Consider the following 13,257-nt stretch of genomic DNA (forward strand, 5'->3'; position numbering starts at 1 on the left):
GTTGCATCTTTTTCACATTACAAACCTTCAATCTATAGTTTTTAAAAATCAACAAACAAATCTGCAGGTGTATAACTTATGGAGGTAAATATGGTGCAAAACTAACTTGTAAAAAAAATTGTACCTGTAGAAAAAAAGTCTAAATTTGTATCTGTACCTGTAAAAAAAAAAAAAAATGTACCTGTAAAAGTCATGATTTGTAAACGTCCTCTTCTTCCAAAATGACGCGTAAACAGGTGTGGCTCCTCCTGTTTGTTTGGAATTTTGGACTTGTGCATGAACGTCATTTTGAGTTCAACCCACTGTCGTTCGCTCAACCAATGAGGTTGAGCTTTAAGCCCGCCCAAATCCTCCAGAGCCCGCCCTCTTCTTCGACGAGTACAAATCAGTTTTGCACCATTTGGAGCGAGAGATTTGGTGCAAAAGTCACGTGACTGGACAGCAGCAGAAAAAAACACTTGTGACTCCTAGTGGCGACTTCTTTGACTACAAGTTGTCATTTCTACAGGTACAAATCACAACTTTTACAGATACAAATTTGCACTTTTTTTCTACAGGTACAAAAAAAAATTTGTACAGGTATAAATCATGACTTTTACAGATACAAATTTATACTTTTTTTTTACAAATTAATTTTGCACCATATTTGCCTCCATATATTTCCCTTCAACACTGAAGCGCAGTTGGAATAACCTCGCAGAATCGAGTGGTAATTATTCGTCGTCCATTCCGTTACGAAATGTTCAACATCCTCATTGCCTACAAACATATGAAATAAATGACGCGATTGACGACGAATCTCAATCAGTGTAAGGAGTCGACAGCGACATCTTAAGAACTAACTCCCGCGAATCTGCGTCAACCATAAACGCTCCAATAACATTCCAGGACACGCCGCGAGGCCCACATGACCCTCTCGCGCGTATTCGGATTCGTTTAATCGGCTAAGAGACCAAGAATCGGTCAAAAACAAAACAAGATGACATTTCCGCTCTCCCGGGTTTAAAGGCAGAAGCGCGGTCACGTGCTCCCGGCCTTAAAAAAAATAGTGAGCCAAAACGTATTAATTTTTTCATTTGACTTGTTTAGACTTGTAAATCATTTGTAATGTGTACAATCGGAGCACATTTAACGACGACATGTAGGCTATATACGTTGAATGAAAATGTACAGCTTTCCTTTCATACTGGGTTTTAATTTGAAAGCGAGCGTGACGTCATTCCAGGTGTCTTCCGGCTGAGCCGAGGCCAGGTAAAGCTGTTTGGATTCTTCAGTGAAAACAGGAGCGAGGAAGCGAGCGGTCGCCAAATCGTCCGACTGGAAGAAGCAAAAAAGAAAAGCAGCGCGAGTTGTTGGAAGTCAATCACGTCACACGTCCCCGTGTGACGTCACGAATGCTCTGGGGTGAGGGCGCGCGTGGATTTTGGATTTTGGATGATTTCGCGTGACGGCGATGCGGGCGAATGTTGCGTTCATGGCCTTCCTCATGCTGTTGGAATCCGCGCAGCCATCGCCGCCTGCCGGTTCGTTAACTCCACTTTTTGTCTTTTCTTTCAATTCTCTTCCGCTTTGACGACTTTTCTTTGGATTCTTGCTCCGCGCACTTTAAGTTGATCTTTTGACAGACGTCGGCAAGCGCCAAACGGACGAATTACTCGTAAAGGTTGTTTTTGGTGACGTTTGTCGAGTGGCTTTGCGACGCTGTTCAGGATTGTGCCCCATTTTTATTTTTCTTCTTCATTGTCGTGTCTTGGGTTTTCTACACTTGCTTTGACCAAAGCAGTCCAGCAAAAGGACAAAGTCTCAAAGACACTCAAACTTTTATTGGCCTCAAAGTGCATCGACGAAGGCGTGTTCATGTTTGCACCGATTGTGATCGTCAACCAAATCAATTCTTGTTCCCAATAAACGTGATCATCGTTTTGGCAACATTTCACACGCACACGTCATTTATATCAGCAGACCAAAGAGGCCCAAGTCGGGTGTCAAAAAATCGCAATTGCACTCATTTAGCCAAAAGTAGTGATTTATGTGGCAACTATAGACAATTGTTACCCTGTGGATCCCCCCCCCCCCCCTCCCCCCCCCCCCCTTTTAACAATTGCTTCGTCGGCTCACGCCTGGTTTGTTTTTCAGTGGCGCCTCCGGCTCCGCCCGCCAACGTGACTGTGACGTGCGGCGATGGCGGCGCCGCCGCACATTGGCAGTACGCCAACGACGGCGAAGTCCGCTTCTCGGTCTACACGGGCGAGTCGTGGCGATGCTGCCTGCAGGACCAGACGACGAGGCGCGCCTACGAGAACCTGAGCGTTTGGGTGTGGGAGTCGCTGGACAGCGTCATGGATGTGCACTACGTTAGCGTGGCGGCCGTAGCGCCCGACGGCCGCTCGTCCGCCAATGCCTCCGTCACCTTCACGTACAACATCTACAAGATGGCCGACATCACGTGTGAGTAGAACCCGCTGGTCTGTTTACCAAACAGTCCGCTCGAACATGACTCGACTTGACACGAACGTGACTTGATTTGAACGTGACACAAACACAAGTTGATCAGACTCAAACGTGACTTGAACGTGACTCGAACGTGACTCGAACGTGACTTGAACGTGACTTGAACGTGACTCGAACGTGACTCGAACGTGACTCGAACGTGACTTGTACTTGACACGACCATGACTTGACACGAACGTGACTTGACTTGAGCGTGACTTGAGCGTGACTCGAACGTGACTTGAACGTGACTTGTACTTGACACGAACGTGACTTGAGCGTGACTCAAACTTGACTTGAACGTGACTCGAATCGACAAGTCTTAGCCGTTACCGCTTTGTTAGCCTAATAGGCAAGTTTATCATTTTTTTCATACACAAGGCAACGCGATGTGCTTCCCACGAGGAAATCGACAAACACGGCAGTTAGCAGAGCAAGAAAAGCAAAGTCGGTTACAAAATGGACTAAAAGAACACACATTGACAACGTGAAAACATTAGACAGCAAACTTTAAAAACATTTCGCGTTAAAGTTTAAAATAATAATGATCCAGTCCAGTCCAGTCCAGTCCAGTCCTTCGGCCCGGAGACGTTTTTCAGCTGCTGTCTTGCTGAAAGTCACGTCTGAGTCTATTAGCAGCCCAAGATTTCAAACTTGGTCTTTGGTTTCAGCGACTCCAGATGTTCGATCCTCTTTGCGTTCCTGCCGAAAGCAACGACCTCCGTTTTGTCTCCGTTTCGCTGAAGGACATTTTGGTTCATCCGCTTTTTCATTTGCTCAAGCGAGCCACGCAATATTTTTATTCAACTGCTGCCATTTGGGGACCTTGATCAATACGGTTGCGCGGCATTTGCATAACGATGACGGTCGTTCCGAAGCGTTTGACCCAAAGGCAACATATGCAGACTGAACGCCAGGGGTCCAAGGACTGACCCTTGAGGGACCCCGCACGTCACGGCTTTTACGTCAGATTCCACATTTCCAACGGTCACAAAGTAGCTCCTTTCCTCCGAGTCGGACCCGGACCATTTCAGGACTGTTCCGTTGAACCCCACCCGAGTTTGCGGCCTGTCCAGCCGCATATTCTGATCAACGGTTTTGACAAAATGAGCGTCACCGTGCGTGTATTGCGCTTCATATACATAAAAGTAGTGCTTTGCCACCTTCCTGTCAACAAACTCAGTTGATGCGAGTCGAGCGAGCTTTCATCCAGCGGTCGTCGAATCACGTCTTTGTTTTGCGGCTCAGGCAAGTTGGACTTTCCCGCAGTGGACGTGAAGGCGGGCGGGGCGGACGACGTCCGCGCCGTCGTCAGCTTCCTCAACCCGCTGCAGCACCACCCGCAGCTGAGCCGCGCCACCAGCGGGGCCGCCGTCTCTTTGGAGTTCAGCATCAAGATTGACGCCGTAAGAACACGTTGCCGCCTTTTCCTCGCCGGCGCCGCCGTTTTGTCAAATGCATCTTTTTAAAAGTGTCGTCACAAGCGTTTGAATTTTCTGCAAAAATCTTCTTCCAGCCTCAAAGACACTTTTTTGGGGGGCCGATTTTTGAGAAGTTGGGACTGAACCGTCTTTTGTCTTGCAATTGAACGCGTGAACAAGAAAACCAATCAGCAAGCGTTGTTTTGTGTGTGCGTGCAACGACTTTTGTTTCATGTCGCAATGTGTTCACGTGCAAACAGAAAAAAGCGGCGGACGTGTCGGCCGCCTGCCAGCCGGGGCAGTTCACGTGCGCGGCGGACGTGGTCTTCCCGGCGGATTCGGCCCAGTGCGTCACGGTGACGGGCCGCGTGAGCGACCCGGCGGGCCGCTCGCTGGCCTTCCGGCCGTCGGCGCGCGCTTGCCTGCGGCGCCCGTCCGCGCAAAGTCCGCTGCCGATGGCCCTGGCGATCGTCCTGCCGATCGTCCTGGCGGCGGCGGCGCTGCTCGTCTGCGTGGTCGTCGCGGTGGCGCGGAAGGCCAAGGTCACCGAAGCGCTCCCCAAGTGTCTTTCCCCGCCCGTCCAGAACGCCCGGGTGGGCCCCTGCTGCCCGACGGACGGCAAAGACTGCCGACACAAGCTGACGGTCCCGCTCATCTCCCTGGCGGACGACAGCACTTCGGGCGTTTCCACCGAGTTGGAAAGTCTTCCTGAGAAGGAGATGGAGGAGTCGGAGTCGAAGTGGGAGTCGGAGTCGGAGTCGGAGTGCGCGTCCAGCAATTACGACCGCACCCACGTGAACAAGGAGGTGGACATGGGCGATGGAGAAAAGGCTTGTGGTTACACGGAAAGGTAACGAAAGAAGAAGGAAGCGGGAAAAAACGAACTTTCGAGCTCGACACTTTGGACCTTACGTTTCCTGTCCCCGTTTTTTTCTAATGGCTAAGAACTCCTGTTCTTCTAACTTTGCTCTTATTTTTTATTTTTGGTCTCTATTTTTATTTGAAATCTTTCTTCTCGGCCATCTGCTTTTCCGCAGCAAATTCTGTCACTGGGTTTAATTTTGGGTGTTATTTGAACAAAAGTGAAGAAAAGGCTCAATTACGAGTGATTTTCTTCATTCGGGCTCTTTTCTCCTGCAAGTTTTCCCCTGGATTTGAATCACAACTCTGGCTTTGAATTATTCCGTTTAATAATAAGTTCTTGATGAAATGATACAAATATCATTATTTTTGTTTCATGAGTGTAATTTATGTTTTGTTTTTTTCTGTAAAACGGAAAACAAAGTGGATATTTTGCCGTACAAGCAATTTGTATTTACGGCAAGTCTTGCGGGAACAAGAAAGAATTTTGAGCTTCGAGGTTCGAGTCCCACGGTCTCCATTTGGGTTGGAAAATGAAAAACGTTCCAATTTGAAAAAGTTGATCATGAAATGAACAAATGTTGAACAAATGTCGAAAATGTAATGTAATGTATTAAAGATTTCTTGGAACGTTTTGTTTTAATCAACTTTTGTAATAAAAATTCACACCGATTCATTTCTAATGTTTTATTTTTTGGGATACAAATTGGATTTTGAGAGCTACAAAGATTTTATTGATACCGGCCAATTTTCCAAGACTTTTTTTTTTTTTTTTTACAATAAAATAATTCATGATGTCATGAGAGAAAAACAACACTTGAATTGAAATAACTGCATGTAAAAAACAAAATGGCTGAAGATGACAAGATCAACTATTGTGATCATGGCAATGACGAGGCAAAAAACGTTGTTGCCTTCATCGTGACGAAGACGATGACGCGAGAGCGGTCGGGGCGGTCGCATTCCTCGGACCTTGGCCAATGCGGCAGCCGTCCAGCTTCAGTCGCGGCGCCAAAAGACAAACACGCCCACACGTGTCGGAAACACAAACGCCGCCTCGCCCGTTCGGGAATGCGCGGGCACGCGCTCAACGGCATCACGCAGCAACCGAACGGGAAAAACGGGTCGAGACGAGAAGTTCTCATGGGTAGAAATGTCCTTGTTGTTGAAATGACGCGCGTCGATTGAAGCGCGTTTGAAGAATAACGAGGCCGCCGCCGCCGGCGCCGCCTGATTTTCCAGTCTTGAGGAAAGCGTCAAAAGAAAAGCAGCAACGCGGCCCGCCTTTGCGTTTGCGTCCGGCGCCGCCTACGAGAGTTTGAGGCCCTGAATGTTGTTCCTGAGGTTGAGCATCTGCTTCTCCTGCCGCACCTTCTCCTCCTTGAACGCCATCTTGTTGGCCTTCTTCTCCACGCGGCGCTCCTGCAACATCAGCAAATAAACGCCGCAGTTCACTTCCCGACCTCTTGCTCGACTGCTGAATATTGCTACGGGAAAAAAAATGGAATCATCAAATCCATTTTCAGCCCGATATTATCAACTCATTCCCTCGCAGCCATTTTGACTGAAGCAACCCCCTTCGCTCCCGGTTGTTTTACTGGATTTGGACTGATTTTGCGAGGCCCATCGAATATTCCGTTCTATTGCAATAAAACCTGGCAAAAGAACGACGAGTCTCTCTTTTTTCATCAGAAAAAAAAAGTATATTTCTATGTTTCTGTTTTGCAGTAATTAGCATTTGAATATAGCTAAGTTTTATGATTATTCAACATTCCTGTTGAAAACCGTGGGGAAAAAAGCGTGTTGCTATAATATTGTTCTTATACTCTGCTGCCACCTGCTGGCCGTTTTTATAATAACGACCTTTGCTTCAACCGTTTTGTGCAGTTGAGAAGCTGCATCAAAGCCTTCTTTATGCTCTCGCATGAAAAAACTCTTCTTTTTCTTGTACGTATAAATACGTCTTTGGGGCACTTAAAATAGAACGTATTTATACGTTATTGGGATCAAATGAGTAAATATATCTTTCCCATAATTTAATAAGAAAATACAATTTTAAAGGCCACATTTGTGGGTATCTTACGGTTTTCTTGATTCATTTAATTTAACAATATTTACTGAAAGGCCCGACTTTTTGTATTTTAAGACAGTTGAGAATCTTTTTGTATTTTTCCAATGATTGAATTCTGAAAATATTTTCATCTCATCCACGCTGATGTCAATGTTTGTTATTTTCATGATGAAACTCAATCGTTTAACGAGCCACCGCAAAATGTGACGTCTGGAGTTTTGATCACGTTCTTGATATTTGCAAAGAATTGATTGCCCACAAATAATCAATATGGAATTGAACGGAACTTTTGTGAATGGAAATCCAAATGAAATCACAATCGATACTTAATTCCCACACATTTGCTTCCCTCATTGACACCGATGGCTGCTCAGCGTGTTCCTTTGATTGAGCTTCTTTTTTTTCACGTTCACGTTCCTTGTTTTTTCCCCGTTTTTTTTCAAATATGCGTGAATATTTCAAACTGAGCTTAAAATTGCCGCCTCAGTCAAACGACGGCGTAACGGCGACGCTCCTGTTTCATTTTGTGAATTTCAATATCACAAATCAATCGGTCGAACCCGCGTCAGTGGCAACATTTTGGCCTCATTGACCCTACAATTGCTGCTTCAAACCAAAATGGCCGACTTCCTGTTCAAGTTTGGACCCTTGAGACTTTTTTGGTGCGCCCAATTTGGTGCCAAAGGTTCAAAGTGGCGGTCGGGGCCGATGATGTGTTGCGTGCGTTTGCAGACGGTTGACCTTGCGCTCGCCCTTGATGGCGTTCTTGCGGGCCTTCCTCTGGTCCTTGTTCTCGTCCCTGCTGCGCGGCGAGGTGGCGGCGCGGGGCAGGTCGGCGTCGTTGATCCTGCTCATTCGCTCCGCCTGCTTGCCGGTGGGACCCGCGGCGGCGAGGACGTCCAGAGGGACGCCCGTCTTGGCGGACACGCGGATCGGCTTCACCTAGACGGCGGGACGACAGCCCAGCGTTTACGTCAGGGAGGCTCGGACCGGCGACCTCCGGGGTCAGCAGGCGCCATCTTGGACGCACGCAAAATCATTTGCAATGAATCATTATGGACAACAAAGTGCAAAGCGAAATAAAGTTTTGTATGAGATACAACAAGCGGCTGACTTTTTTTAAAGGTGTATTATTCCACTAATTGCCTGAACAAAAGGCACTTTTTTTTCTTTTTTTTTAAAGAAAGGCGCCATTACGAATCTGTATTTATTTATTTTCAATGTGTGACTCCTCCCCCTCCCGAAGCGATTATCTCGGAATAACACGTTATTCTTGGCAGAGTGGGATTTTTGTGTTTATCCTGACAAAACTCATCTTTGCTCACATGTTTTTATTGTCGTAGAAATTGCGCAAATGTCGCGTGACCGAACGCCAGCGCGAGCGGGTGACGTCAGACGCGTTCAAGTGCGCAACGCTTAATTATCAACACTCACAACTTACTTTGGACGCGCTTCGGACCACGTCGCCGTCCGATTGAAGGCAAATTTGTGCCGTCCGCGGGACCCGAGTCACCCGGACTCTCCGGTCACCTACTCCAAAAAAAATATTTTCTCAACGGATCTCCACGATTCACGATCTATTTTGGTTTCAAAATGGCAAATATCCCATTTTCATGTTTTCTTTGAAAAATTCTTCGCACAACAATAATTTTTTTTATTTTTATTCCAACAAAATTCCGACTGTTCTAAGACGACGACTCTTTATTCCGACATTTTTATGTCTTTGAAATTGCTTTAATTAAAAAAAATTATTTATTTATTGTTATTTGTTCTTGCAAAGATGACTTTTATACTGATAAAACAATTATTTTGCAAAAATATGATTTTACTCACCTGAAATGAACTCATTTGCTCACAAAAAGTGTATAAATATTTTCAAATGTTTACGTGTCCCAAATACGTATTTATACGTTTTTTTATGCTCGGCATACAGAAAGCTTTGATGCAGCCTCTCAATTGCAAAAAAAAAACGGTTGAAGAAATGGTAGTTATTACACAAACGGCCAGCAGGTGGCAGCAGAGTAAGCGATGAACCAGGGCCATGTTGTAAAAAATCTCTTTTACTCCCATTTCTAAATTGATTTGTGAACAATGATGAAACTTAGCTATATTTTAATGCTAATTGCTGCACACAGAAACAAAAATATACTTCTTTTTTTCTGATGAAAGGTTCCATGTTTTTATAGCAATTAGAACACAATATTCTGCGGGCCTCGCAAAATCAAGTTAAACTGCCAGGAGTGAAGGGGATTGCTTCAGCGAAAATGGCTGCGAGTGAATGCATTAAATCGGCCGTTTAATTCCTACGACATTTGGGGGCACACGCGTTGAAGCGCCGTTACGATTGTGATGGTGCCGGTTACCTTTGCAGGATTCTGGATGACTTTGGGTCTGTTGTAGATGTTGGAGTACGTACCTGCGGGACGACACTCGCACTCGTTACACTTTCAGCGACAAAAAATGCCGTTGGCAGGCTGTCATGTGCATGCCGCGGCAACAGGTGGCGCTGCCGCAAGCTGCGAGACCGCCAAAGAGCGACTTTTTCAAACGTGAGCTTCAATTTGTTTGTGGATTCTTTTCTTTTTTTTTGTAATCTCTATTCAACATCAAAAAATACACGTCTGTGGTTTGACGTGACGAGAACCCGATGCGGATTTTTGGCAGAAACAACAAATAAAGGATTGCGTTTGTGATTCTTGTGATTTTTGTGACGGTGCTCACTGATGATGCTCTCGCAGTCCCACTTCTCGTCCGGAGCTTTGATGACCAGAGTTTCCATCTCCTCCTCGTCATCATCCTCTTCCTCCTCTTGCAGGACAGGAAGTTCCTTTGGGCCCAGGTCATCGGGCCTCAGAGACCTGCAGCACAAAATGGCGTCGGATGACGACGATGACGACGATGACGAAGATGAGAGAAGCGGCCCACTCACTCTTTGGCTTTCTGGGCAAAGTAGTCCTTGATGACCTCCGCCAGACGAGCGCTGTCGGGCGCGATGTAGCCTTCGAGTTCGGCGTTGTCCAGGGCGCCGATCTCGTCGTCGTCAAACTGCTCGTAAAACTAAAACGCGCAAACACGCGGCGTTCACTATTTTTGCCGGAAATGTGCCGATTGTCGACTCTGCCGTAAAGTTTCACACAAATATCAAAATCTTCCGGCTAAATAAGCGAAGCGGGCTTTGGTTCTTTTGGTCTACGACATCGGCACTCGCGCGTTTCACGACGAGACGGCAGAATCGGCGCACGGACCTTCTCGAAGCGGTCGTCCAGCAGCGTGAGCTGCTCGTTCCGCCGCATCACCGACGACGTCATGGAGTAGTCCGTGAAGCGCGTCCGGGTCTCTTCCTCGTCAAATAAGAACTCGCGAGCGCCGCCCTCCTGGTTGGAAAAGTTGCTGTTCACGTCCTCGTCATCGTCCGTGTCCTCCCATGAGTCGTCGTCGTCATCGTCGTCGTCGCCGCCGTCGTCGCGGCTTCTGTCAAACAGCGAGCGGTCAGACGTTGGCAACAAGACGGAAATCTCCGCAAAAACGCAATTTCTGATGTTTATCGACATTTCAATTGATTCATCCTCAACTTTCTCATCACTCTACATTGCAATCTTTGGGGGCGCTTTAGTCCACAGCTGCTTCTCACAATGACCTCGTTTGCCTGCCGGTTGAGCTAAAGCCAAACTGTGGCAGGGTTTTTACTTTCTGGACCTGGATTTCCCATCTCTGCCGGTGAGTGACATGGGTGTCAGATGTGACCCTTCCTGCCATTGAAGGTGGCCTGTGAAAGCTTGACATCCTTTTTTCTAGACTTTTTGTGGTGCAAGTAGAGCTGTCAAAATGGATCGGCAAGGAATCAATTATCGAATTAATCGACAACTATTTTAATCATGGAGTCATCGTTTTGGGGGTAAAATTGTCCAAATCCTCAGATTTTTAGCATATCAACAGTAATTGTTCACTAATTGATTCAGTCATTCATGAAAGAAGACGTATTATCTTCTGTGTTCAAAATAAGACGTTTTCAAACATCTGTTTTTATTTTAGAAAACATTGATTGAATCGGTAACATAGTACAACATCAATCCTCTTTTTTTCCCCATCGGATACGAACAATGACCAATTACTGGTTAATAAACAGTAATCAGGGAAAAAATTATTTTGGAATACACTTAATTAAAAAATTTAAATGAATCCGATTAGTCGATTCATATATTGAATAATCGGCAGAATAATCGATTTAAAAAATATTGGCTGGTGACAGCACGAGGTGCGAGCAGCTCACGTGAGTTGGGACGTGCTTCCAAAAAGGGAAGCGGCTAAAAACCAACAAAACAAAAGAAAGAATACTGGCAGAACCGCTCGAATGAGTCGCTAAAAACGATTTGTGGCCCAGCGCCGCATGTCAGATTGTTTCCAAAAGAGGTCCAAAACGGCGGCGGCCAACGGGTCAAGCCTCACCGGGGCCGGGCGCACTCGGCGCTGTTGGCTTTGGCGATGAAGTCGTCCTCCAGCGCGTTGTCAGGGTCGTCAAAGTCAAAGTCCTCGTCCAGGCCGGCCACGATGTCGGGGTCCATGTCCAGACGCGGCCCTGGCGCCAAACGCACAATCGGACTTCATGTTCATGCTAAGTGATGTGAAAATCCAAGACTTTGAATCCGTTGCTGTGCGCTTCTGAATAAATGAACGTGTCGTATTTATTGAAAAAAAAATACAAATAAATGAGTTCTCACAAGACGTGCACTGATTTCCTTGTTTTTTTAACGGATGCTGGCGCGGCGCGAGCTCACCTGAGACGGGAGCAGCTTTGTTGAGGAGACCCACGTCCTCTTCAAAGTCGGAGGCGAACACCGACGACGGCAGATTGATGCTCACCGTCTTTGCGAGACAACAAAGTCACATGACTTCCCCATTGCCGCCATAGAAAAGAGTTCCGAGCTGTCCGACACGTGGATCTCACGATAACATGACATCATGGAGGCGTTGACGGGAGATGAACTTACGGGTACGACCTGCTCCTTCTCGTCATCCTCGCCATCACCATCATCATCATCATCATCATCAAGGAGACGGCGGGGCGAGGGCCTGGCGGCGGCGAGCAGCTCCGTCTGCCCGGAAGCTTCCTTCAGATGCTGCAGGTAATTGTAGTTGTCGTCAAAGAAGACGCCGAATTTCCTCTGCTCCTCCTGCCGCTTTTGCGCATCTGCCTGCCGTGACACAACATGGCCGCCTTGTTACGACTCCCCCGTCCGCAAATCGTCATATTCGGATGTTCACGGTATCAAAGGTTGACTTGCAGAGCGGAGAAAATGTCACCTTGGTGGCAGGCAGCAGGACGTGCTGCGGCGCTTTCTCATCCGCCGCGAGGGGGTCCCGCTGGCTCCGGTGCACAAGGTGGAAGGTCACCGCCTTCTTCTTCTCAATGAAGGACTTCTTCTTCCGGTGAGGCTGCCACCAAACACATGTGGAAAGAGCGTCAGCGTCCCGCTTGTCAAACATCTCATCGTGCTGGTTTATCCTTGCTCGAAAAGGGGACGTGCGAATTGAGACTGCTTAGTAGAGACAAACCAATAGAACAATACCAATTTGTTCAACGCCAGATAATATCAAAATAATAATCCAACGTTAGGAATATTATTACTGGACCTCTTTTTATGAGTGGCGGATGACTGTATATCTTCCTATTACAAATCTCAGACTATGACACCGATTATTCATTCAAATATTTTGGGTTCAATCGATGTGTTGTTACTTTTCATGTCAGCTGCACTGCTTTGAGCCAATTTAAATGTCCTAAAACAAGAAGAGCATAATGTGCTGCTCGACATCAGGAATAAAACACTTTTGCAAATAATATGATTTCGAAGTTGTGTAAGGATATATAAAAAAGACAACGTTATTCGCAGCAGCATGTTTACCTGCGAGCAGCAAGGTTAGCTTGTTAGCTGGCTAGCTTGTTAGCTGGCTAGCACAGACGCGTTCAAAACATGGTAGCTTACCATTTTTTCTCTCTCGTTTTTCTCGGGGTGAAATTATAAGGAGACTGTCGAACTGGACGCTGATATAGTTTGCTCTTATAAATTTAATGTCATTAGCAGTTAAAAGAAAACAATTAGGCAGAGATGTTTGTCGGTCACGTTGATTCGAAGCGCCTCCATCTTGTCGTTGTCGTCATCATCAGACGTAACCATTATTCGTACAGAAAAGGGGTTGTTGTTCACAAACTAAACCTCGCGTTCGACATTAATATTTAATAATATCCTCTTACGACGCATAATATTTGAAAGAATAACACGTAACAAATGTTTGGAGGGACAAAGAAAATGAATCCGGTAAGTATGCTCAATTGTTGAGTTATCCCACAGATAATGCAATTTGGGGATTTGGTATGGTCTTTTAAGGCCAACTTTATTGACAAAAAACTTCATA

At 46.3% G+C, this 13,257-nt stretch overlaps 2 protein-coding genes across 7 annotated transcripts; one reads left to right on the plus strand and one right to left on the minus strand.

The window, feature by feature from the left end:
* Positions 1-683: 683 nt before the first annotated feature.
* On the plus strand, positions 684-5,789 carry LOC147169116 (uncharacterized). 2 transcript variants are annotated; one of them, XM_086082972.1, is made up of 4 exons: positions 684-1,404; positions 2,137-2,448; positions 3,739-3,896; positions 4,172-5,789. In XM_086082972.1, the coding sequence occupies exons 1-4, from the start codon at positions 1,395-1,397 to the stop codon at positions 4,763-4,765; spliced, it is 1,074 nt and encodes a 357-aa protein (XP_085939098.1). In that variant the 5' UTR covers positions 684-1,394; the 3' UTR covers positions 4,766-5,789. The 2 variants fall into 2 exon arrangements, with proteins under 2 accessions (XP_085939098.1, XP_085939097.1); XM_086082971.1 differs by having other exon boundaries at positions 759-1,523.
* On the minus strand, positions 5,445-12,990 carry ltv1 (LTV1 ribosome biogenesis factor). Of its 5 annotated transcripts, none has more exons than XM_086082969.1 (11): positions 12,828-12,990; positions 12,145-12,276; positions 11,832-12,035; positions 11,619-11,706; positions 11,290-11,419; positions 10,089-10,311; positions 9,773-9,900; positions 9,565-9,701; positions 9,207-9,259; positions 7,585-7,785; positions 5,933-6,194 (listed from the first exon to the last, which is right to left on the minus strand). In XM_086082969.1, exons 1-11 carry the CDS (start codon positions 12,828-12,830, stop codon positions 6,081-6,083), a joined length of 1,413 nt encoding a protein of 470 aa, XP_085939095.1. In that variant the 5' UTR covers positions 12,831-12,990; the 3' UTR covers positions 5,933-6,080. The 5 variants fall into 5 exon arrangements, with proteins under 5 accessions (XP_085939093.1, XP_085939092.1, XP_085939095.1 ...); XM_086082968.1 differs by having other exon boundaries at positions 10,089-10,314; XM_086082967.1 differs by lacking the exon at positions 9,207-9,259 and having other exon boundaries at positions 5,445-6,194.
* Positions 12,991-13,257: the final 267 nt, after the last annotated feature.

This window comes from Leptonotus elevatus, chromosome 8, assembly GCF_054856555.1.
Source record: "Leptonotus elevatus isolate MCC_2025b chromosome 8, RoL_Lele_1.0, whole genome shotgun sequence".
Lineage (NCBI taxonomy): Eukaryota > Metazoa > Chordata > Actinopteri > Syngnathiformes > Syngnathidae > Leptonotus > Leptonotus elevatus.